General features: G+C 36.1%; 1 protein-coding gene across 3 annotated transcripts in view; it reads right to left on the bottom strand.

The window, feature by feature from the left end:
• PCNX4 (pecanex 4) overlaps positions 1 to 24,404 on the bottom strand; it is a 56,842-nt gene that overhangs the window by 25,030 nt on the left and 7,408 nt on the right. For 2 of the 3 annotated variants that reach the window (XM_081230276.1, XM_081230275.1), the window contains exons 2-10: positions 21,100 to 21,844; positions 17,369 to 17,548; positions 16,765 to 17,279; positions 16,418 to 16,518; positions 16,170 to 16,292; positions 11,098 to 11,458; positions 8,191 to 8,294; positions 4,103 to 5,139; positions 3,552 to 3,738 (exon numbers count right to left, since the gene is read on the bottom strand). In XM_081230276.1, the coding sequence (XP_081086402.1) occupies positions 3,552 to 3,738; positions 4,103 to 5,139; positions 8,191 to 8,294; positions 11,098 to 11,458; positions 16,170 to 16,292; positions 16,418 to 16,518; positions 16,765 to 17,279; positions 17,369 to 17,548; positions 21,100 to 21,788 (3,297 nt within the window). In that variant the 5' untranslated portion in view covers positions 21,789 to 21,844. The remainder of the gene's footprint in view (positions 1 to 3,551; positions 3,739 to 4,102; positions 5,140 to 8,190; positions 8,295 to 11,097; positions 11,459 to 16,169; positions 16,293 to 16,417; positions 16,519 to 16,764; positions 17,280 to 17,368; positions 17,549 to 21,099; positions 21,845 to 24,404) is intronic. The other variant, XM_081230277.1, reaches the window with a different exon arrangement.

Raw genomic sequence — 24,404 nt, 5'->3', positions numbered from 1 at the left:
ATAAACTAAACGAAAAGGCCACTTACTGAATGGCAGAAGATATTTGCAAATAATATACCTGATAAGGCATGAATGTCCAAAATATACAAAGAACTCATACAACTCAACATCAAACAAAGAAACAACCCAATTTAAAAATGGGCAGAGGACTTGAATAGACATTTTTCCAAAGAAGACGTATAGATGGCCTAAAGGCACATGAAAAGATGATCAACATCACTGATCATCAGAGCAAGGCAAATCAAAACCACAATGAGATATCACCTCACACCTGTCAGAATGGCTATTATCAAAAAAACAACAAATAACAGTGTTGGTGAGGATGTGGAGAAAAAGGAACCCTCATGCACTGTTGGTGGGAATGTAAATTGGTGCAGCCACCATGAAAAACAGTAAGGAGAGTCCTCAAAAAATTAAAAATAGACCTACCATATGATCCAGCAATTCTGCTCCTGGGTATTTATCTAATTAAAAGAAATATAGGACTTCCTTGGTGGCACAGTGGTTAAGAATCCACCTGCCAATGCAGGGGACACGGGTTCGAGCCCTGGTCTGGGAAGATCCCACATGCCATGGAGCAACTAAGCCCATGGGCCACAACTACTGAGCCCGAGTGCCACAACTACTGAAGCCTGCATGCCTAGAGCCCATACTCTGCAACAAAGAGAAACCCCCTCAATGAGAAGCCCGCGCACCGCAACAAAGAGTATCCCTCGCCCCCTGCAACTAGAGAAAGCCTGTGCACAGCAACAAAGAACCAATGCAGCCAAAAATAAAAAATAAATTTTAAAAAAAGAAATATGTGCACCCCTATGTTCATTGCAGCATTATTTATAATAGCCAAGATATGGAAGCAACTTAAGTGCCCATCAATAGATGAATGAACAAAGAAGATGTGGCATATATACAATGGAATATTAATCAGCCATAAAAAAGAATGAAATCTTGCCATTTGTGACAACATGGATGGACCTAGAGGCTATTATGCTAAATGCAATAAGTCAGACAGAAAAAAGACAAATATGATTTTGTTTATATTTGGAATCTAAAAAACAAATGAATAAACATTAAAAAAACAAACAAACAGAAACAGAGTTATAGACATAGGAAACAAACAAGTGGTTGCCGGAGGGGAGGGAGAAGGGGAAGGGGATGGAGAGAGGAAAGAAATAGGTGCAGGAGATTAAGAGGTACAAACTTCCAGTTACAAAAAAAATTTATTCCTAGGTATTTTATTCTTTTGATGCAATTATAAATGGACTGTTGTCTTAATTTCTCTTTCTGATTGTTATTATAGAGTATAGGGTTTTCTATATACAATATCACATCATCTGCAAATAGTACCAGTTTTACTTCTTTCTCTCCAATTTGGATGCCTTTTATTTCTTTTTCTTAACTAAAGTGCTCTGGCTAGGACTTCCAATACTATGTTGAATACAAGTGGTGAGAGTGGGCAACCTTGTCATTTTCCTGATCTTAGAGGAAATACCTTCAGCTCTTCACCACTAAGTATGATGTTAGCTGTGGGCTTCTCATATATGGCCCTTATTATGTTGAGGTAGGTTCACTCTATAACCACTTTGTTTCCCACTTTGTTTAGTTCTTTAATCATAATTTCCTTCAGTCCTTTGAACATATATATAAAATGGTTACTTTGATATCTTTGTTAAACCTGACATGTCGTTGATCTCACAGGCCATTTCTGTCATGTCCCCCCTCCCACCACCCTACACATGGGTCAGACTTTCTTGTGATTTTTTTGTTTCTTTTCATATCGCCTAATTTTTGTTGAAAACTGGACATTTTAGATAACACTGCAGCAATTCTGGGTACTGATCCTCTCTACCCCACACCCCAGGGCTTGTTATTATTATTTGCGTATTTGTTTAGTGAATGGCTGGATGACTTTAGTGAAGTTAATCCTACCTCCCGTTCAATTGTGAAGTCTTTGATATTGCTCCTCAGGGAGTGCAGCCTTGTGAGTGCCCACAGTTATGATGGGATGGCAGTGGTTTTGGCAAGGTTCTCTTTGTTAAATGCTCACACCCAGCTGGTTGCTCTACATTTTCAACAATGACTTGGGACCTAAGTTGCTCCAGAATGATCCAATTAAATTTGGGCTCCTTTGAAAGAACAGTTTTGGAGGTCAGTGTTTGAGATTTGTTTTGACCCCAGGAGGGCTCTTCTCCGCTGTTTCTTTCCCTGGTTCTCTGTGTTAATCTACCTGGCCTGCAGTTCAGCTGAGACCTCTAGTGATTTTACCAATTGCCTCTAGTAACTTTCACCACCACCTCCACTGTTTTTTGAGGAACATCTTAAGCTTCAGTGTGTCCACACTATGTGCAAATGAAGTCACTTCCTTTGATAAGAGATCTAGAGCTTTTTTTTTTTAATGGTCTGCTTCTCCCAGTGGGCAGAATCTCTGAGCCAGAGCGCTGGAACTGGGGTGTAAGACAATGGCGCACTTCTGAGCAACACCTATGCTTCAGGACATGTGTTTGGTAGAGGAGGAGCAGTAAACTCAGGTCTTCTTGGCTTGCCTCTCCCACTGTGGAACATCCACAGACAAGGGGGATCAGGGCCCGCTATTGTCAGTGGCACCAGGCCCAGGTAAAGCCTCCATCCAACAAGTTGGGGGTGGCCAGAAGGGAGTTCCAACCTCTTGATTACACATGCCCAGAACCAAGCCTCACAATAGGCAGGTGGGAGTAAGATGAGCAATGCTGAAGTCCTTCCTCTTCTGGGCAAACAGTCCTCCAACTGGGAGCTGAGGGGAGAGGGAGCCCTGTGTTCTTGGCCATACCAGTCTGAGTGGAGTTTCTGTCTTGCTGAGCTGGGAGGCAATGGGTCTTGGTTCAAATAATGTAGTCTCTAACTGTTCTTAGGTTTTAGAAGATTTTCTTTAATAAATGTTTATTTGCTGTATGCCCTTAGGACCATTTCTAAGACTTTAAATGGTTGTTTTTTAAAAATAACTTTCATCATTTTCCTTGGGAAGCACATGTGCAGTAACACCACATGTGGAACCCACAATAAGCTCATAACACTGAATCTTTCATATTGTGCACACTCAATGACATTTTAAATGCAATGAGAACAAGTACTAAATCTTAAAAAAGGCATTCCTTATTTAGAGTCTCTGAATTTTCACAAGTCAGACTTGCTTACAAATTACAAATTAATTTTTCTTCTAGGATTCAAGTCCAAAGTAATAATTCATACACTTGAATTTGCCATATAAATACAACCCATTTAGTCAAATATGCTATAGCAAATTACATTTACTTGACTATCTTATAGCTCAGTTACTGCATAATAGCTACACAACATTCTTTATTGGCTCCTATTAGCTTTGCAAAAGTAAATAATCAGTCATTCTAGGACTGGATTATGTTGGCCACAAAGTCATGATTACAAATACCTTAATACTATAATTAATATATTTATACCTAGAATGTTATCTCTATCACTTAGGTTAAATACTTTATAACTGATTTCTATTCTTTAAGGTTAATATACAAAAATGTTTAAGAACACATTTTTAACCTTACCATATTAGGATCATACCCCAGAGAAAACAAGTATGGTTTTTCTTGTAAAATTGCTTCCTTCCACTTTTCATCAGATACCAAACCAATGTACCAGTCACTTTCATATTCTTCAAGGCAGTTAGTCAGCTCTTTAAAGTCTTCTATTGGACCTAAACTTGCTTTATCAATCATTAGTTTCAGAGTATACCTAAAAATGGAGAAACAAAGAATTTTAGAATTTTTAAAATCAACTTTATAGATGAAATAGATTTTTAAAGACACTGAACTGAAATCATACATATTTCAGAAAAAAAGATCTGGGAGAAATGATAAGAGTTAAAGCAAAACAATCCAGTAAGTCATACAAAAAATAGGTTCTCCACATAAACAAAAAGAAAGTACAAATTTAAGTGTGCTCCCGATATAATCAGAGTACCTACCAAGCATTTTTCATTTTTTGGAAAGTGATTATTTTTTAAAATTAGAAATGAAAGAGCATCTCCTTGTAAGTTATAAAAAAATCAACATTTTTTGGCCAACGTTACAACTTGTATGTAATCAAAATGAATTACCTGAAAGCTTTTAGGGCTAGTTGGAACAGTTCTGGCTTTTCTGTGAGCCAATCCAAGGCAAGAGACCAAGGGAAAACACCACTGTAGACTCTCAATATATGACCAGGACTAGGAATCGTATTGTCTACTCCAAACAAAATAAAATAACAAGTCATTACTGCATGAACATAAAAGTCTTTTAAAACTCTGTCCTTTGCAATTTCTTCCACTACATTTGAGGCATTTTCTTCTGAATGAAAACATTCCAACTGCCTTAAAACAAAGTGGTACCAGTCTTCTGGAAATAATGAGCTCATCTCCTTCATTTTGGAATTAGGCAAACAATTAGATATCCACTCTTCGGGTAAGCTTAACAAGTGAGAATGAGAACAACTGAACTCCATGAGAGGGATGTATGCCACGGCTTCTTGTTTTCCTTTGTCAGTAGCAGGGTATCCCAATGCAACTGCTTGGTAAAGACTATTTTCAGTAACTGTGCCTGTAGAATGTTTACCAACCCTCTGTGATTCCACTGATCCTGGAATAGGCAAATTTATACCTGGCAAAACTTTCAACTGATCTTTTTCTTCTTTTCCTTTTTTGATAGTTGGCTCTTCACCAAAAACATCATCAGACCAGTCATCCAAATTTTCTGAATTTAAACTATCTGTGTCTTCTGGGGATTCGGTTTGTGGTGAAGTATTCAAAGGAGGCAGGATTATTAGAGATGCTTTCCCTTTATTTTCAGTTTTGTGAACATTTTCCTGCATGTTGGATCTTCTGGAACAGTACTGAAGAAGTATCCACACAAGTACTTTAACAAGGTCACCTTTAAATTCTTTTAAGTTGTCATGGGAATCAATTATGCCAGACAGGACATTCCTGGCATCAGAATAGAGTTTCACAGGCAAAACAGTACAGGGTGTCAAGACATTTCCGAAGTGTTCATTAATGGAACATACTCTTGCATATTCTTCTTGCTCAAAGGCACCTTCAAAAACTTCGTCAACTCTTCGAGCTTCAGCAGTATGACAGGATGTCTCTTGCAATTCTAACCCCTAAAGAGGAAATAAGAAAATACTTGAGTTTATGATCACTTATTACACAGAGAAAAGTAACTAGTTTTGTAAATGCTCATGGATTGGATTCTCAAAATAAAAATATGTTAAAAGCAAAAAATGTCTTTAACCCAAGAGCTACACCTTAATTCAAACTTAATGACACTTAATACATATGATGTTGGATACAGATATGAAAAATAATGCTATATTTTTAAAGAAATTTTAGAAATTCCACTGGAAATTGGCAAAACAATTTTAATGAGTATGACCATAATTTTAAGACTGTACATCAAGGTTGAATCACACTTGTTAAAAACTTTTTAAAATTATACAAATTTGGGGGGGAGCAAAATTGGAACTACACAATATGCACATTAGCTTTGTATCCTTTCCATCCTACTTTATATGAGAGCAGTATTCTACTATATGGATATGCCATAATTTATCTAACCATTTCTTTGTTCCAGTTTAAAAATTATAATAACATAATAATAATACAGATTTATGTATTGATTATTATCTATCTCCTCCAACTACAATATAAACTCCACAGAGCAGCTCTCTTTTGGTTACTACTGTATCCTCAGTGCCTAAACTAGTACTTGGCACACAGTGAGGGATACAACAAATATATGCTGGAAGAATGAATATTATGAATATGTCCTTATATAAATTTTAAACCCATTTTGATTACTTCACTAGAAGGAATCACTTGAAGAGGATACATCAGGTCACTGTTTACTATTACTATTATTATTATTTTTGCTCATTTATTTATACATCTTTACAAAACTACCAGTGATTTTAATAAAAGGCAATGCTGTTAGGTTGTATTATGATCCAGGGAAAGAACACGGAATGTGACATCAGAATCTGCTTTTAAATCATGGCTCTGCCTGATGCTAGTACACAATCGTAAGTAGGTCACTTACCCCCTGAGATTCCTTTTGCTTCTCTTTCAAAGAAAAATAACCCTGGCACATAGGGTTGTGAAGAGTAAAGCAAGTAATGAAAGTGCCTTGTCAAATTTAAAGTGTTATATAAATGTTAGTAGATGGTATAGCTAAGCAAGCTTGTGTCCGGAAAAATGAAAAAGAAAGAAAAAAAGACTGCCACCAAAAAGTATATATATTTCATGGAGCACAAAAGATCAATAAAAGGACCCACATTATTAGGTATTATAAAACTGTACCATTAAAAAAACAGAACTAAATTAAGCAATGAAAATGTCCTCCATATTCTGCATGATTTTTCGCCTTTTCCTACTTGTACATGTTAGACTAGAGCAGTAGTTCTCAAACTTTAGGTGAGTCAGATACACTGGAAGGCTTGTTAAAACACAGACTGCTGGGCACTCCCCCAGAGTTTCTGATTTAGTAGGTCTGGGGTGAGGCCTAAGAATTTCCATTTCTAAAAAGTTCCCAGGACATGTTAAAATTACTAATCTGGAGAACTGCATTTTGAGAACCACTGGACTAAAGGAACAGCTTTTTAGTCACCAGCAATTTTATCCAATCTGCATTAAGACAAAAAAAATTCATTTATTCACTACTCATTCAACAAATATTTATTAACGGCCTACTAGGTGCCAGGCACTGTTCCAGGGGCTCAGGATATATTCTCCAAATAAAAACAGAGATCCTTGCTCTTGCAACATTTATATTAGAGAGTGGAGGAACACAGGTAATCCACAATAAAATTAATAAGTAAGTTACATAGTTTGCTAGAAGGTATAAGTGTTATGAAAACAGAGAAAAAGTAAAGCAAGCAAGGAGGATTGGAAGTGCAGGCAGGAATGGGAGTGGGTATTCAATTTTAAATAGGATGCCCACAGTAGACCTCATTGGGAAGGTGACATTTGAGCAAAGCCTTAAAGGTGGTGATGGAGTTAGCTGTGTGGCTGTCTGAGGAAGAGTGTTTCAGGCAGAGGGAACAGCCAGTATGCTGGAGTAGGGTGAGATGGTTAAAGGAGCAGATGAGACCAAATAGGGAGCCTGACCCTTTAGGGCCTTGGCTTCTACTCTGAATGAAGGAAGATATTCACTGTAGGATTTTGAGTAGGGAAGTGACATGATCTGACTTAGATTTTAAAGATCATTCTGGTTGATAATAGGCTGTAGGGGGCCAGAGGCAGAAGCGGAGAGACCAATTAGGAAGTGATTGCAGCTATCCAGGAAAGAAATGAAGGTGTCTGAAAGGTAGGGTGGTGAGAAGTGTTGGGATACAGGATATGACTTAAAGGCAGAGCCAACAGGATTTCTTGTTGGATTGGATGTGCGGTATAGAAGTAAACAAGGAGTCATATATCACTGGACTAAAGCCCAAATGTTTTTGATCTGAGCCACTAGAAGGATGGAGTTGTCAGCAAGGACTGGGGCAGTCTGATATTAACAGGTCAAGGAAAGAGAAGGAACCATCAAAGGAGACTGTCAAGGATTAATCCGTGAAACAAGTGAAGAGGTGAACTCTCAAATTCTGCTTACAGGTCAAGAACGGGTCTGAGAATCAATCCTTGGATTTAGCAATGCCACAGCCACTGGAGACCTTGACAACAGCGGTTTTTACTAGAGTAATAGGTAATAGGGTCAAAAACCTAGAGTAAGTTGAAGAGAAAAATGGAAGAAATGAAATTGGAGATGTGATTATAAGTGACTCTAATAAGGCATTTTGCTCTGAAAGGAGAAAAACAGAGTATTAGCAGGTAAGGGCAGTGGGGTCAAAAAAAGGTTTTTATATTAAGTTGAGAATGCTTATATGATATAGGAGTGAAGAAAATATTACTGAGTCACCTTTTTGAGATGCTCAACTAGATAGGGATAAAAAGAAAAAGACTGGATAAAAAAGGGGCAAGTGTATTTTGTTACTATGCTCTATCATACAGTCAACACTAGTCTGTCTATCACTATGTACATATTGAAATACACTTTAACAATCCTAAGTGTTTTCACAAGTAAAAAAATACTCTTCCAAAGTGAGCTATTAATTCTTTGATGTGTGCATAACAAAATTTTTACACATGTATTAGAGAGGTTTCAAATGTACATTGACCTTAATGTTAATACAGCAATAAGTATAGCCACATTCTAGAATCATTATCCATATTAAACGATCCTGAAAACGGCCCAAGTAATGAGACCCAGGTAAGAGGAGACCTAAAACAAATTAGAAAAAAAAAAGTAAGTAATTGTTAAAGCTTGTTTTATTTTGCCACGTGAATCTTTAAAATTAATAACACACTTGGAACTAATTAATAATTATTAATAATAATTCTTTCTACCCTCTTTTTAGGTCAAGAATACAAACAACTATCCATTGCATATCAGGAGGCATTAAATTAAGCTCTTTACAGGAACAGTTGGAAGAGAAAATCTACAGGTGATAATTTAAAAGAATTAAGAATATATTTTCCAGAAAAACTACAAATTAGAACCTGTTATGTAAAACCCTAAATACATATTAAATATATTAGGAAAATATATTAAATATATAAAAGCCAACTTCACATTAATGATTTAAAACATTCTGGACATTTTTATATACATGCCTATAAAAGTGTTTTGTGGTGTTAAAAATTTACATAAAATGCTATCTACCACACTGTACAAATACCCTTAAAACTCAGTTTTTCTCTCAACATTGTCTCTGAGACATTATATATTGACTACAAAGCTCCTTCACTGTAACTATACTGAGAATTCATTGTATGAATATGGCTGAATTTAAATATTCATTTCCCTGACAACAAACATTTCAGATGTTTTCCAATTTTTCACTATTATAAATAATGCTGTATAAATTATCTTTGTACAAGTCTGCTTGTACAATGTATTACGTAGAAAGAGTTAACATAGCAGAAATAACTGCTGTCTGTTGAAAGGCCTGCTTACAAAGTTGGCCCTTGGCTGGAAACTGGGAACTTGTATTTCAAAGGAGCTCTCACCACCCTAACCAATAAACAGTCTCACATTGTGCCTAAACTGTCTGTGCAAAGAATACAGTTTATACTGAGCACTTGCTTTCCTTTTGTGAGTCTGAAATTTTGGTATTTGGTAGGCAGCGGGTGCCTACATGACCAGCCCTCAATATAAGCCTTAGGCATTGAGTCTCAAATAAGCTTCCCCAGTAGTCAACATATCACACATACTGTCACAAGGCGCTGGGGAATTAAGCACGTTCTGTGTAAGTCCACTGGGAGAGGATACCTGGAAGCTCTCACCCAGTCTCTCACCCCATGTGACTTTTCCTTTGCTGTATTTGTTCTGCATCCTTTTGCTATACTAAATCTTAGCTATGAGCACAACTATATGCTGTCCTATGTGTCCTCCTAGAAAATCATGAAATTTGGGAATGGTCTTGGGGACCCTCAAGATACACGTGCAAGAGTTTCTCTAGAATTGCAATCACTGGATCATGGAATCTAAAACTGGAATCCCTAGGCCATGGGATATGTACATCTTTACTACAGACTATTAAGTTTACTCTTCAAGGTAGCTGTATGAATTTACACATTCCCTTTCAACAGGTTTTGAGAGTTCCTGTTCCCCACTCCCTAGCCAATACTTGTTAATGTCAGACTTTTTTTACATTTTTGCCAATCAGATGTGTGTGAAATGTTACCTCACTGTTTTCTGTTTTTCCCCCAGGAAATACTTTACAACACACTTACTGGTTGAATATAACTGACTTAATAATAACGTATAATTTCTACCTTATTACTAAGGTATTTATTATTTCAGATGTGAGTTTAACCTTACAGGCATTTTAAAAAGTGGCACTGCACTATATAATAAAAATTAATTGGAACTCTATGAAAGTATTAAAAGTGTAGAGTATTTCCTATAAGAAAGGAAAATGATTATTCATAAAAAATTTGTATTGCAAAAATAAAATTTTTCCTAAATTATCTCACATAATAGATAATAAGAAAAGTTCAACCCAAATAAACATTTCATTAAAATTCTAATTTTAAATTGCTACTCTCTGCTAGGGGAGTCAGTCTGCTAGGAAGTCACTGGACATACCTAAAACAAGTTCAGGGGCTAAAGCATACAGTAGGAGACAACACACTATTGTCATCGGCCTGTACTTTATCTAAAACCAACCCTGAGAAGTACAATATAGCGGAATTTACAGTTAGTTATGATGAAATTATAAAATTATCACAAAATTATAATTATAATATTAGCTCATTCTCATCAAAAATCTTGCTAATATTCATATAGCACTTCATTTTGGGAGGTTACCGATCACTGACCAAAGCTTCTTTTTTTTTTTTTGCAGTACACGGGACTCTCACTGTTGTGGCCTCTCCCATTGCAGAGCACAGGCTCCAGATGCGCAGGCTCAGCGGCCATGGCTCACGGGCCCAGCCACTCCGCAGCATGTGGGATCTTCCCGGACCGGGGCACGAACCCGTGTCCCCTGTATCGGCAGGCAGACTCTCAACCACTGCGCCACCAGGGAAGCCCCTGACCAAAGCTTTTATGTTACCTTACCCTGTAACCTTGTCAGACAAGTTGCTAGACATTAACTAATAAGATAAAGCAAACTCCTTTAAGCTCTTCAATCTGATATTTATATAATGCTAGTTTTCACTCTTTATGGGCCTAAGCTGTTACATCTACTTGACATGAACTCATTAAAATTCATGAAAATTTTGGGATAAGGTGTTTTCATGTTTCATGGGGGGACTATAACTTGATTTTAGTCAAGAAAATGTTTTTTAAAAATTGTCAAATCACCTAAATGAAATTTTCACTTGGTATTTTTATAACTTTATTTCCCTCAAAGTAAGGAGTAGGAGATGTACTCCTTCATATTTAGTCTTTCTGCCTGCACATCAAAGTATTAGAATCTGTATAACAGTTGGATCAAAAGACTGTTTTTCTGTGTGTTCATTTTTTTGTATTTTAAATACATTTGTGAGGATTTCTTAAGCACAACCCATTTACTTACCTAAACTTCCAGCTGCCATTGCAGACTGCAGGGCAGTGTTCAAACTCGGGACCATCTGGTAGTAGTACACTGTATCTGCACATACACAGGCTGTGGTACCCACAACTCCAGGCCAACTCTGAACAGGTCGAGGAAACCCCACCAAGAACAAAGGAAGGGTAAAGAGGGGGAGTAAGGGAGAGGAGAGTAGTGTAGAAAAAACTATGAAGACCAGCACGAATGGAGAGAAGACAATGTTGAGTACACATAAAGTGGTAGTTGATTTTCTACGTTTTTTCTCTGTCCATGATGCCAAGAGTACGGTCACAGCAAACTGCAATTTAGAGATGAATTGAATCAGACGATCACGCATGATACCAACCTGCAGAGACATAAAAATGAAGTTTTTATTCTTAAATATCTTTCATAAATTTTCAAGATCATATAAGAAAAACAGTATAATTTTATTACTCCAATATTTTTGAGGAAATAGCCCTTATATGAGATCCTTTGTTATAATTTTCTCCAATCTCACAATTAATAAATGAGACTAGGGCCTCCCTGGTGGCGCAGTGGTTGAGAGTCCGCCTGCGGATGCAGGGGATACGGGTTCGTGCCCCGGTCTGGGAGGATCCCATATGCCGTGGAGTGGCTGGGCCCGTGAGCCATGGCCGCTGGGCCTGCGCGTCCGGAGCCTGTGCTCCGCAACGGGAGAGGCCACAACAGTGAGAGGCCCGCATACCGCAAAAAGAAAAAATAAATAAAAAATAAAAAATAAAATAAATGAGACTACATTTTTAGTTTCTGCTCTCTTAAAAAAAATGTAGTACTAAAGAGAACAGAGTGCTATGTGTATCTTAAGGTTGATTAAGCTTTGCATTACATGCTTGTTAAGTCATAAGAACTAGCACTAGTAAACAGTTAAGCAACTATCCTTAATTTATCCTTATTTTAGAGAATATTTTACAGATTAAGAAACAGACATCATGCCATAAGACAAACCTCAATAGACTGAAATCATACTAAGTGTATTCATACAAATCATGAAAAGTATGTCCTTCAATCAAAACTGACTTAAATCAACAATAGAAAGAAATCTGGAAATTAGAAGACAAATTCCTAAATAACCAACAGGTCAAAGAAGAAATCACAAGATAAACAAGAAAACATTTTCAGATGAATGAAACACACACCAAAACTTGTGATACAGCAAACCCAGTCCTCAGAGGGAAATTTATAGCTACAAATGAAAGAGCAGAAAGATCTTAAACCAATAACCTAATCTTCCACCTTAGGAAACTAGAAAACAAAGAGCAACTAAATCTCAAGTAAGCAGAGGTAAGGAAATAATAAAGATTGGAGTGGAAATTAATAAAACAGAGAATAGAAAAATAATAGAGAAAAATCAATGAAACCAAAAGCTGTTTTCATTTTTTGGTTTTTTTTTTCGGTACGCGGGCCTCTCACTGTTGCGGCCTCTCCTGTTGCAGAGCACAGGCTCCGGACGCGCAGGGTCAGCGCCCATGGCTCACGGGCCCAGCCGCTCTGCGGCATGTGGGATCTTCCCAGACCGGGGCACGAACCCATGTCCCCTGCATCAGCAGGCAGACTCTCAAACACTGTGCCACCAGGGAAGCCCGAAAAGCTGTTTTTTTGAGATCAGCAAAACTGACAAACCTTTAGCTAGACTAACCAAGAAAAATACATAGAAGACTCAAATTACTAAAATCAGGAAGGAAAGAGATAATATTGCCAGCAATCTTACAGAACAAAATAAAAAGAATTATAAGAGAATATTATGAACAATGGTATGCCAATAAATTAGATCACTTAGATGAAACAGACAACTTCCTAGAAAAAGACATAAATTACTGAAACCAACTCAAGAAGAAATAGAAAATCTGAATATACCTATAACAAGTAGAGAAACTGAATTAACAATTTAAAAGCTACCCAAAGAGAAAAGCTGAGGCCCAGATGGCTTCCATACTACAAAATACTACATAGTACAGAATATTTTAAGATACATACTGAATACTACAAACATTCAAGATTATTGATATGAAATTCCCAACTCATTCTATGAGGTCACTACTATTCTGATATCTAAACAAAAGATAAGAAAAGAAAGCCACAAATATATACATCAGACAAAAATTCTCAACAAAACACTAGCCAACTGAATCCTGCAACATAAAGACAAGACTATACACCAAGACTGAGTGAGATTTATTATAGGAATGCAAGATTGGTTTAACAACTGAAAATCAATATATTACACCATGTTAGTAGATTAAAGAACCAAAACCACATGACTATTTCAATAGACACAGAAGAGGCAAAATCCAACTCCCTCCAGGATAAAAAAGTTTAACTAGGAATAGAAGGGAACTAAAAGCAGGAATGGTAAAAGACAGACATCAACTTAATGGAGAAAGACTGAATGCTTTCCTCATAAGATGTCCACTCTTACCTCTTCTATTCAACATTATACTGGAGGTTCTAGCCAGGGCAATTAGGTAAGAAAAAGAAATGAAAGACATTTAGATTGGAAAGGAAGAAGTAAAACTATCTTTACTATATCTAATTTGCAGATGACATGATCTCATATACAGAATATCCTAAGAAATCCACTAAAAACCTATTAGAAACAAAAAATATTTCAGTGAGGTTTCAGGATATAAAATTAACATTAACTAATCAATTGCAGTTTATACTTGAGCAATAAACAACCCAAAAAATTAACTAAGAAAACAATCTACTTACCATCAAAAAGAATAAAATACTTAGGAATAATATTTAATAAAACTGTAAAACTTGTACACTGAAAACTACAAAACAATGTTGAAATAAAGAAGATATAAATAAACATGAAGACATGTCATATAGATGAATGGGAAGAATTAATATTTTTAAGACAGCAACGAAGCTGAATCTAGCCTCTGTATCCCGACACTGAATTGAATCTCGGAGACAAGAGTTTTGGGTGAAGTAGAAAAGAATAGTTTTATTGCTTTGCCAGGCAAAGGGGGCCACAACGGGTTAATGTTCTCAAAACTTTGTGTCTCAAACCCGGGGGTGGGGGTGGTGGAGGTGGGGTGAGGAGTTTTATAGCCAAGGGGAGCAGGGTTGCTGGTAATGATCAGGGTGCCTTGCTGCATTCCTTCAATCCAAAGATTATCTAGCATCAGGTGATGATGGGCAAACTGTGACCTTCTCTGGAATGAAGAGTGCTTCATCAAGTAGTTAACACCTTCCATTCGGTGGGGGTTTTAGTTCTGCAGAAGAGCTCAAAGATATTGTTATGTGTATCCCTTGAGTGGGAACCAGGACCCTGCTCCTAAGGCTGCACTATTGTTTCTTGACTGCTCCTCACTTGTCTCTCCATCCTCTCCCTTCCCTGATTAGCAACTGTTTGAACCTGCCCTTTGGAACTCAGGGAAGGGGACACAGAAAGGCTTTTGTGCCCAGGAGCCCCACAGGGTCCTGCTCGGTTTCAGCAATATTCCCCAAATTTTATCTACAGATCTAAGGCAATCCCTATCAAAGTCTCAGATGCCTTTTTGAAAAACTTGAAAAGCCAAAACCAATATTTCTATGGTAACACAAAGGTACAAGAATAGTCTAAACAATCTTGAAAAAGAACAACAAAGTCATAACATTCACACTTCCCAATTTTAAAACCTACTACAAAGCTACTGTAATCAAGACAGTGTAGTACTGGCATAAGGATAGACATATAGATGAATGGAAAAAAGAATAAGAGCCCAGAAATAAACCCTTACATTTGTTTGATTTCTGGCAGGGCGCCAAGAAAAGTCATTAAGGGAAGAATAGCTTTTTCAATAAATTATGATGAAACCATTGTACATCCATATACAAAAGAATGGATTTAGAATCCTACCTCATAACATATACAAAAATTAACTCCGAGTAGATCATAGACCCAAATATAAGAGCTAAAACTATAAAACTCTTAGAAGAAAACATAGCAAATCTTTACGATCTTGAATAGGCAGTGTTTATTAGATATGACACCAAAAATACAAGCAACAAAAGAAAAAAATAGATTGAATTTCATCAAAATTAAAACTTTTTTGCTTCAAGGGACATTATCAAGAAAGCTAAAGACAACCTACAGAATGGGAGGAAATTTTTGCTTGTCATATATTTGTCAAGGAACTTATATCCAGAATATATAAAGAACTCTTAAACTTAACAATAAGAAGTCAAATAGCCCAGGTAAAAATGGGCAAAGAATCTGAAAGACATTTCCCCAAAAACATACACATAGGGCCAATAAACATACGTAAAGATGAATCATTAGTATTCAGAGAAATGCAGTATCAAAATCATGAAAAGACCCATGAAAATGCTATAATGAAAAAGTCAGACTACAACTGTTGGTGAGAATGTAGAGCAATTAGAATCCTCACACACTGCTGGTGAGAATGTAAAATGGTGCAATCACTTTGGAAAAATGTTTGGCAATACCTTGAAGTGTTAAGACATAAAGTTCGGGCATAACTGAAATTCCAGTCCTAGGTAAACATACCTGACAGAAATGAACCCACATGTCCATATAAAAACTTGTACTTGAATGTTCATAGCAGCATTATTCATAATAGTAAAAAAGTGGCGACAACCTAAATATCTATCATTTAATGAATGAATCAACTAAATGTGATATATCCATAAAATGGAATATTTTTCAGCAATAAAAAAAGAATACTGATATATGCTACAACATGGATGAATCTTGAAAACATGTGAGAGAAAGAAGCCAGATGCAAAAGACAACATACTGTATAATCATATTCGTGTGAAATGTCCAGAATTGGCAAATCCTTAGAGACAGAAAGTAGATTAATTGTTGCTGGGGCTGGAGTAGGGAGTAGATGAGATGGAGAGCAGAATGGAAATGACTGTTAATGTGTATGAGGTTTCTTTTTGGGATGTTGAAAATATTCTAAAATTAGATTGTGGTGATGGCTGCAAAGTTCTGAATATACACTGCAGAACTTTACACTTTAAGTGAATGATTTTATGGTATATGAAATACATCTCATTAAAGCTGTTAAAAATGTATTTACCAGTAAGAGTCTGATTCCTGTATCCAGGTTTCGGTTCCACCATATGTCTGTATTGGAGATCAACAAGTGCACTGATGATACAATGACTGTCTCCAATAAAGCATTTTCTGTATTCTGCCATACCTGCAGTACACAAATTTACCACTTTATTAGGCAGAATTTGATAATCTAAGTAAACTGTTAGAGTAAATAAAATCATAATTAAATTTGGGAATAGGAAAATACTATTAAGTGCATATTAGCATTACCATTCTAAAAGCTCTTGTGAATCCAATGGAGACAGACACAGAATGGAGTCCTTGTAAGGAACTGTCCAATGAAAGAAATGCTATCATAGTAAAAGGTGACACTAAGGCAAACAAAAAAAGACAAATTTAATGAAGGCAAAATAACCCCTTCTACCATATTTTATTTTGGCCTATGAGTATTTTTATAAGCACATTTAAGCAATGAGCTAAAAAAACCGATAAATAAACCAAAACATAAAAGAATAAACACTTGTATGCAGTATAACATTATACAAATACAAGAATTCCATAATATTTTTGTACACTTCCTAGATAAAATACAAGTTTATTAATATTTGTCTTCCTACCTAGATTTATCAAAATCCGTCTGACAACACCAATCTTCATGAGCTTTGTTTGCTTCTCTAGGAATAAAGTCACAGTCTGCACATGCTTTGGATAGATAGGGTTCCGGAAAATTCCAAATATATAGACACTTTGAATTTCTTTAAGTATCCATAGTATTATAAATAATATCATCAAAATATAGCCAACAATAGCCTGGGGACTGTTTTTGGAAATCTGTGAGAAACCAGCAAAGTGATGCAACAAACCAGTTTCTAAGAGAGCCAAGACTAATACAATGCTGTAGAAAAGGTATTCCTTCCAAGTAAACTGTTTTTCCAAACCATTGGGTAAAGCCTTAGATTTGGTTCCAACTCTGTGTCTGGTCACACTGTGTTTGAAGCCAAAAACCATCTCACTTAGGTTAAGACTCAGTAAGAATCCAAGTCCAGTCATGAAAAGAACCACACCAACAGTGCTGGGAATGAAATATGATGTTACAGCTGTTCCAGTAGAAATGATGAACATTATTAACAACCTGCAGAGGGGAAAAAAAAGATCTGCTTGAAAAGAAAAAATGTTCTTTGAGAATGAATTACATATCACTATAATATTTAAAATAATTACCGTAGGTTGGTTGACATAGATGAGCCTCCAAGGCCAAACTCTAAAACCTGCTCCATTGCCCATAAGAAAAGTGCATCAGGTGGGGGTAGGGTCCCGAGTGCCCACAGAAAGGGTAAAAATATAAACAAGATGTGTAAAATCTGATTCATTTGTTCTAGAACTGGTATATTTACCATAAACCTACAATAAAAAGAAAATATTTAAATCATACAAAACAATAAATAGAAGATCTTTAAAGGAAAAACAAAACACATACACCTCCCTCTATAACCCACCTCTGCCCTGAAACAAAAGAATATTTACAGGAAGGTCCCAATCCCAAATTGCAAAAGATCAAAAACATAAATTGTGACCCCTGTCCTTCCTCTATACCAGCAAGTACTCAATTGTATACAAGTGTAGTACAGGGCGAAAATATTTCTCCCTTAAATCTTTAAACTACATTGGCTGCAATTCCACCAATGATTCTATAGAGTTAAAAAATTTTAAATTTAAAATTGCAAGCAACCCTGGAAAAGCCAAAGCCTTCCTGCTGTTCATATCTTAGCAGCCAGCAAAGAGAGTAAGCTCTTCTCTTTTTCCTACTCTCTCCTGTACTGTCTTGCTCCCAGGTCCTGGAATTTGAAATCAATATATTTAAAATCAGAGGTCAGCAACATTAGGTTATGAACATGTCTCTGTGGGTTAGCTTGGGAATTTAACAAACATATAATATTGTTTCTATTTTGTATAAACAGTGGTATGGATTTGAGAACACAAACTTGTACAACACAGTCTCATAAAGTAGTGAAGGCTTCTATCTTAAGTGGAGAAACTGGTTTTTGGTACAGCACTTACCAGTTATACCTAACATTATCAAATTGTTTCAAATAATTTAACAAAAACTTTAAAGCACAGAGGAATAAACATTATCAATATGTTACTAAGTTTTTGGAATAAGGTTAGCCAAACACCTTGCCTGGAAACCAACAACGCTGTAGTACTTATGGAGTTCCAAAGACAACTTTCAAAAGAGAAAACTAAATCTCAAAACTTATAGCATAATAATTGTACTTGAATATCTGAGCTGCTAGGAATCAAAGTCAAGGAGAAAGGCAACTAATATTTATACACTTAAGTGTATGTTAATAGCCAAGAAGCAAATGCATAGCAACTCTGATTATAATAATGGTATAATGTGCTTCCTTACACAGATATCAGGACGATGCCAGCTAATGCACTCTGCTTCATAATGTATGTCCTTCAAATTTTTATAAGCAGAGAGAATTAACGAACACAAGGTTAACAATGTGATGCTAAATTAGAGGATACTTTCTGTAGTGTAGTTTTAAAATAAAATTCATTTCATTCTGAGAAGAAAACACTCCAGTAACAAAAAAGAAAATCAAACCATACACAATAAACCATAGGAAGGTCAAGGAAAACATGTAGATTTGTACAGTTTTCTTTTTTTAAAGACAACACTTCTCTTGCTAACATATTCAAGGAAAGGATAATTTGTGTAAAAATATGTATACTTAGGAAATGTTACCCAAGTTCTATTTTATCCCCCAATAGTACAGAAAAGTGTTTATACACAAGGAGAGCACAATATAAGAATACATAATTGAAATAACCAAACATTGTGATTACTTTCCTATGTGTATGACTCAGGATGATCAAACAGATGATTACTGTGGTTCTTTTATAACAGAAAAATGTTTAAATCCTAAAATTTCTGACAACGTAACAGTAATTTTCTAGAGCAAAAAAATCTAAGCCCGCAAGAAAAAACTGTTTTTCTAATAACCATAAAAATATTTCAAATTCTGTACACTCACTAAGATCCACATACCCAGAAAAAGATTTTTCTAATATGTAGTGGCTAAGATGATATAAACATGCATCATTCATTCAAACAGTTCCTGAGAATCTATGAATTAAGCACTAAAGGTTTCACACTTGTCTTTGATAAAAATGCATAGAAAAAGTCATTTAAAATTATTAATATACAACTGTACTAGGTAGACTAAAGAATGCAGGAAGAGAAAAGATCACTCAGAAACTCTTCACTGAGCGACAGTCCAGCCACACCCCTGGTGTTCCCTTCAGAACATGCTTTCTCATTTTTTGCAATATGGATAGACTGAAAATTTCCCATATCTTCAAGTTCTGGTTCCATTTTGTTTAGCAATTGCTTCTTCAATTCATCTCTCTCCTTTTATATTTTACTATAAGCAGTCAGGAGAAATCAAGCTGTTCATTCAACACTTTGCTTAGAAATCTTCTCGGCTATATATCCAAATTTATCACTCTCAAGTTCTACCTTTCACAAAATATTAGAAAATGATTCAGCTAAGTTCTTTGCCACTTTATAACTAGGACTGCCCTCTCCTCCAGTTTCCAATAACATGCTCTCACTGCTGTCTTGAGACTTCACCAGAATTACCTTTAATGTCCACATTTCTAGCACACACTTCAAAACTCTTCCAGCCTCTACCCATTACCCAGTTCCAAAGCCGCTTCTACATTTTTAGGTATTTGTTAAGGGAGCACCCATCTTCTTGGTATCAAAATCTTAGCCAGCTCATAATGAAATACCATAGTCAGGTGACTTAAACAACTGAAATTTATTTCTCACAGACCTGGAGTCTGGAAGTCTGAGATTAGAGTGCCACCATGATCAGGGTATGGTGAAAACTCTCTTTCTGGCTTGAAGACAGCTGCCTTCTCATTTCATCTTCATATGTTGGAGGGAGAAATCAGGCTCTTTAGTGTGTCTTCCTATAAGGGTACTAATCCCATCATACCAGGGCCCCACCCTCATTATCCTAATTAGCTCCCAAAGACCCCATCTCCAAATATCACCATGTTGGGGGTTAAGGATTTAATATATGAATGGGGGTGGTACAAACACTCAGTCCATAAAGTGGTGCCAGTACATTTCTACCTGTGATAGAGAAAGCTGCAATCTATAGGAACAGAGAAAGAAATGTCAGATTTAGAAAAGGCAAGCAAAAGAAGTCATCGAATAATTTTGTTTAAAATTGCTATTTTCTATTTTTCTTCCATAGCAAATTGATTTAAAAAAATCAATATTCTATATAATTACTATAACAAAATTGAGTAAGTTATTCTATTCATCTTAAATCCACTCAATCTGTGCATTAACATTTATGTGTATAAATTCTCTATTTTCCCTTCACAGGAAAGTTCCATCTCATTTCACAGGTTTCACCCAGGCTATCTTACAGATTCATAGCTCCTTATTTAAAGTAAAACACAGGACTGAAATTTTGCTTATTTATCTTATCTTATAAAGGGTTTTCTTTTTACTCTTCAACAAGATTTAATTACTGCTTTAGGATGAATGTTTAACAAAGATTAGTCCTGGGGCTTCCCTGGTGGCGCAGTTGTTGAGAGTCCGCCTGACGATGCAGGGGACACGGGTTCGTGCCCCGGTCCGGGAAAATCCCACATGCCGCGCAGAGGCTGTGCCCGTGAGCCATGGCCGCTGACCCTGCACGTCCGGAGCCTGTGCTCCGCAATGGGAGAGGCCACAGCGGTGAGAGGCCAGCGTATGGCAAAAAAAAAAAAAAAGATTAGTCCTATGAGATTATTCATCAAAACAACCTATCACCCAATGGTTTGGTGACTTTTAATTCATAGATTCTTTTCTTTTAATACTAAGGAGAATGCTCTTACTATGTATGCTTAAAAATAAAGTTATAAAGTATTTGATAACTTATTACCTGTGTGCAAGATCTATAGAAACAAAGAAAAAAATATAAAGAGGTCTCATAAGAGGAGTGATTTCATAAGTATCCTGGGTTTGGAAAGTTGCAGTCTCTGTAGCTGTGTTTACAATTAATGAATATTCTCCTATACACAATGTCATCCATCCAAAGAAAAATAATAGAACAGTGCCTCCTGCACTGCCATACAGCAGGGTTATTCTATTCGGAAGCAAATACCACGTTCCAAGACCACACACTAAGCCAGCAAGAACAGAATGAAAAACGGTATTGGCTGTATGTTTTTTGCCAGGAATTAGAAATTTGATGGTCTCAGCACCAGCACAACTTGTAAATTCATGCTCATCTTCCTCTGCTAAGATATCTGTGGTCAGCATTCTTTCCACTGTCACCGATCTGCTTCTGGCGTATAAACTTGTGAATTGGATGACAAATGCAGTGAAAAGCATTAGTCCACCTGAAAGTGCTGCTGTATAATAGTCTTCCAGGATGCCTAACTGGTACAAAAGTGTTCCTATTCCACCCAAAACCCATGGCATCAAAAAAAGGATAATCTGATTAACATATATGTAAGGAGGGGCACAATAGCCTAACTTGAGTCGAGGGCCTCCAAGAACAGTCTGTGGAAAGCGCTTCAGAAAGAAGTCCTGTTTGTAATCATTCAGCAGAGGCACATCTGGACTCATCCTTCTCACTCAGGATTATTCTGAAAGTCACATCCTTTTCTGTAACACAGCGGTCTCTAAGAAAAAGAAAAAAATCACTATTTGAAAATATCATACTTAAAACATGAGGGAGAAAAATCCCATATTTCCATTAGTTAGTTCCTTAGTGCAGGATTTGTAACTTCACTTCTCTAGCTCCTTCCCATTGCCTGACACATACTTGGCACAAAACAAACAGTTGCTAAGTACTTTTTTTTTAATTTAGAAAAAAGTCATATTCACTATTAATTTATCTGGAACTTAGATAAACTTGGAATTTCTTAAGTAACCCACATTTTCAGATTTTGAGGTCAAAGGAAAGTTCAAAAGCCAGTACTCTCAACTCAAATCTGCTAGTGGTTTAACCGATCATTTCCCTGAGTGCTTCTGTTGTTTGTTTCTTAACTTTTCTATTACAAGGGTGAGCAAAATTTTTCTATAAAGGGTCAAATAGTAAATATTTTTCTGTTACAATGACTCAGCCCAGCTGTTGTTGCAGAAAAGCAGCCATAGATAAGTGGATATTAGTAGCTGTCTCCCAATATAACTTTACAGTATTTATATACAAACAGGCTATGGGCCAGATTGGCCTGTGGGCCATAGTTTGCCAACCCCTGCTCTATAAAATAAGGATATTCTCTATAATTCCTTTGACTTGAAATGGAAATAGAAGTGGAAAATGGAAATACTAAGTGTTAGTCACATCACTTAACAATTATAGTAAACTTAGGCTTTTCTGATAATTCAAAAAGTCAAACCCTGCTAAAATAGTAGCATTTCAATAAAAAGCCACTGGCAGCTCAACATGCAGTAGGAAGGACAATGAACTGGAAACCAAAAGACTCCAAGAGTCAGATTATATGCTTATTATTAAGCATATTATTACTATGTTACCACATGCAAACCACTTCATGACTCAATTTTTAGTCTCTCTTTCTCTTGTCAGTTTCCAAAATCTACCAGAACTAGCAAAACATGAAATAATAAAAGGACCCATATATGCTTTAGTCTAGATTATTTTCATTTAAGGGCCATAAAAAACTAAGGATCAAATAATATGGATTTTGTTCTCTTCAACTTTCCCTTTTCCTGTTTCTGAAAAACAGTTACCTGTTAACAAGATCAGCTAGTGAAGCATTACCTCAGGGGTCATATACTAAGTTAGAAATGAAAAGTTAAGTTTAAAGCCATTTTCATAAAGACAGACATATAGACCAAAAGAATAGAATAAAGCATCCAGAAATAAACCCTCACATATACAGTCAAATATTTGACAAGGGTGCCAAGACCATTCAATGAGGAAAGAATAGTCTGCAAAAAATGGTGCTGGGAAAACTGGGTGTCCACATGCAAAAGGATGAAGTTAGATCCTTACCTAACACCATATACAAAAGGTAACTCAAAATGGATCAAGAGCTTTAAAGTATAAGACCTAAAACAACAACACTCTTAAAAGAAAACATAGGACAAAGCTTCTGATATTGGATTTGGCAATGACTTCTTGGGTATGACACCAAAGGTACAGGTAACAAAAGAAATAGACAAAATGGACTTCACAAAAATTAAATCATGTGCATCAAAAGACACTATCAACAGAGTGAAAAGACAATTAACAGAATGGGAGAAAAAAATAAGTTATGAATATCCAGGATATATGAAGACCTCCTAAAACTCAACAACAGAAACACAAACAATCTAATTCAAAAACTGGCAAAGAACTTGAACAGACATTTCTCTAAAGAAGATACACAAATGGCAATAAGTACATGAAAAGATGCTCAACATCCTAATCATTAGGGAAATGCAAATGAAAATACAATGAGATAACACTTCATGTTCATTAGGATAGCTACTATCAAAAAAAAAAAACCCAGAAAGTAAGTGTTGCCAAGGATGTGGAAAAATTGGAACCCTGTGCACTGTTGGTAGGAAGGTAAAATGGTACAGTTGCTGTGGAAAACAGTATGGTAGTTCCTCAAAACATTAAAAATTGAATTACCATATGATCTAAGAATTCCACTTCTTGATATATACTACAAAGAATTGAAAGCAGGGTCTCAAAGAAATAATTTGTATACTCACGTTTACAGCAGCATTATTCACAATAATTAAAAGGTGGAAGCAAACCAAGTGTTCATCAAAGGATGAATAAATAAGCAAAATTTAGTATATACATACAATGGAATATTATTCACCCTTAAAAAGGAAGGAAATCTTGCAAATTGCTATATCATAGGTGAAACTTTAGGACATTATGCATAGTGAAATAAGCCAGTCACAATAAGACAAATACTACAGAAATCTACAAGGTACTTAGAGTAGTCAAAATCACAGACAGAAAGCAGAACAGTGGTTGCCATGGGCTGAGGGGAGAGGAGAATGGGTCGTTACTGTTTAATTGGTATAGAGTTTTACAAGATGAAAAGAATCACGGGGAGAGACAGTGATGATGCCTGCACAACAATGTGAATGCACTGAGTATCACTGAACTGTACACTTAGAAATATGGTCAAGATGGTAAATTTTATGCTCTGTGTATTTTACCACACACAAAAAATTTAAAGCCATCTTAAAGTAACCTTTCTTCCTGTCAGTTTA

This window comes from Mesoplodon bidens, assembly GCF_964165515.1.
Source record: "Mesoplodon bidens genome assembly, chromosome: 3".
Classification (NCBI taxonomy): Eukaryota; Metazoa; Chordata; class Mammalia; order Artiodactyla; family Ziphiidae; genus Mesoplodon; species Mesoplodon bidens.
The sequence above is the reverse complement of the archived record's forward strand: the minus strand, read 5'-3'. Positions and strand labels throughout refer to the sequence as shown.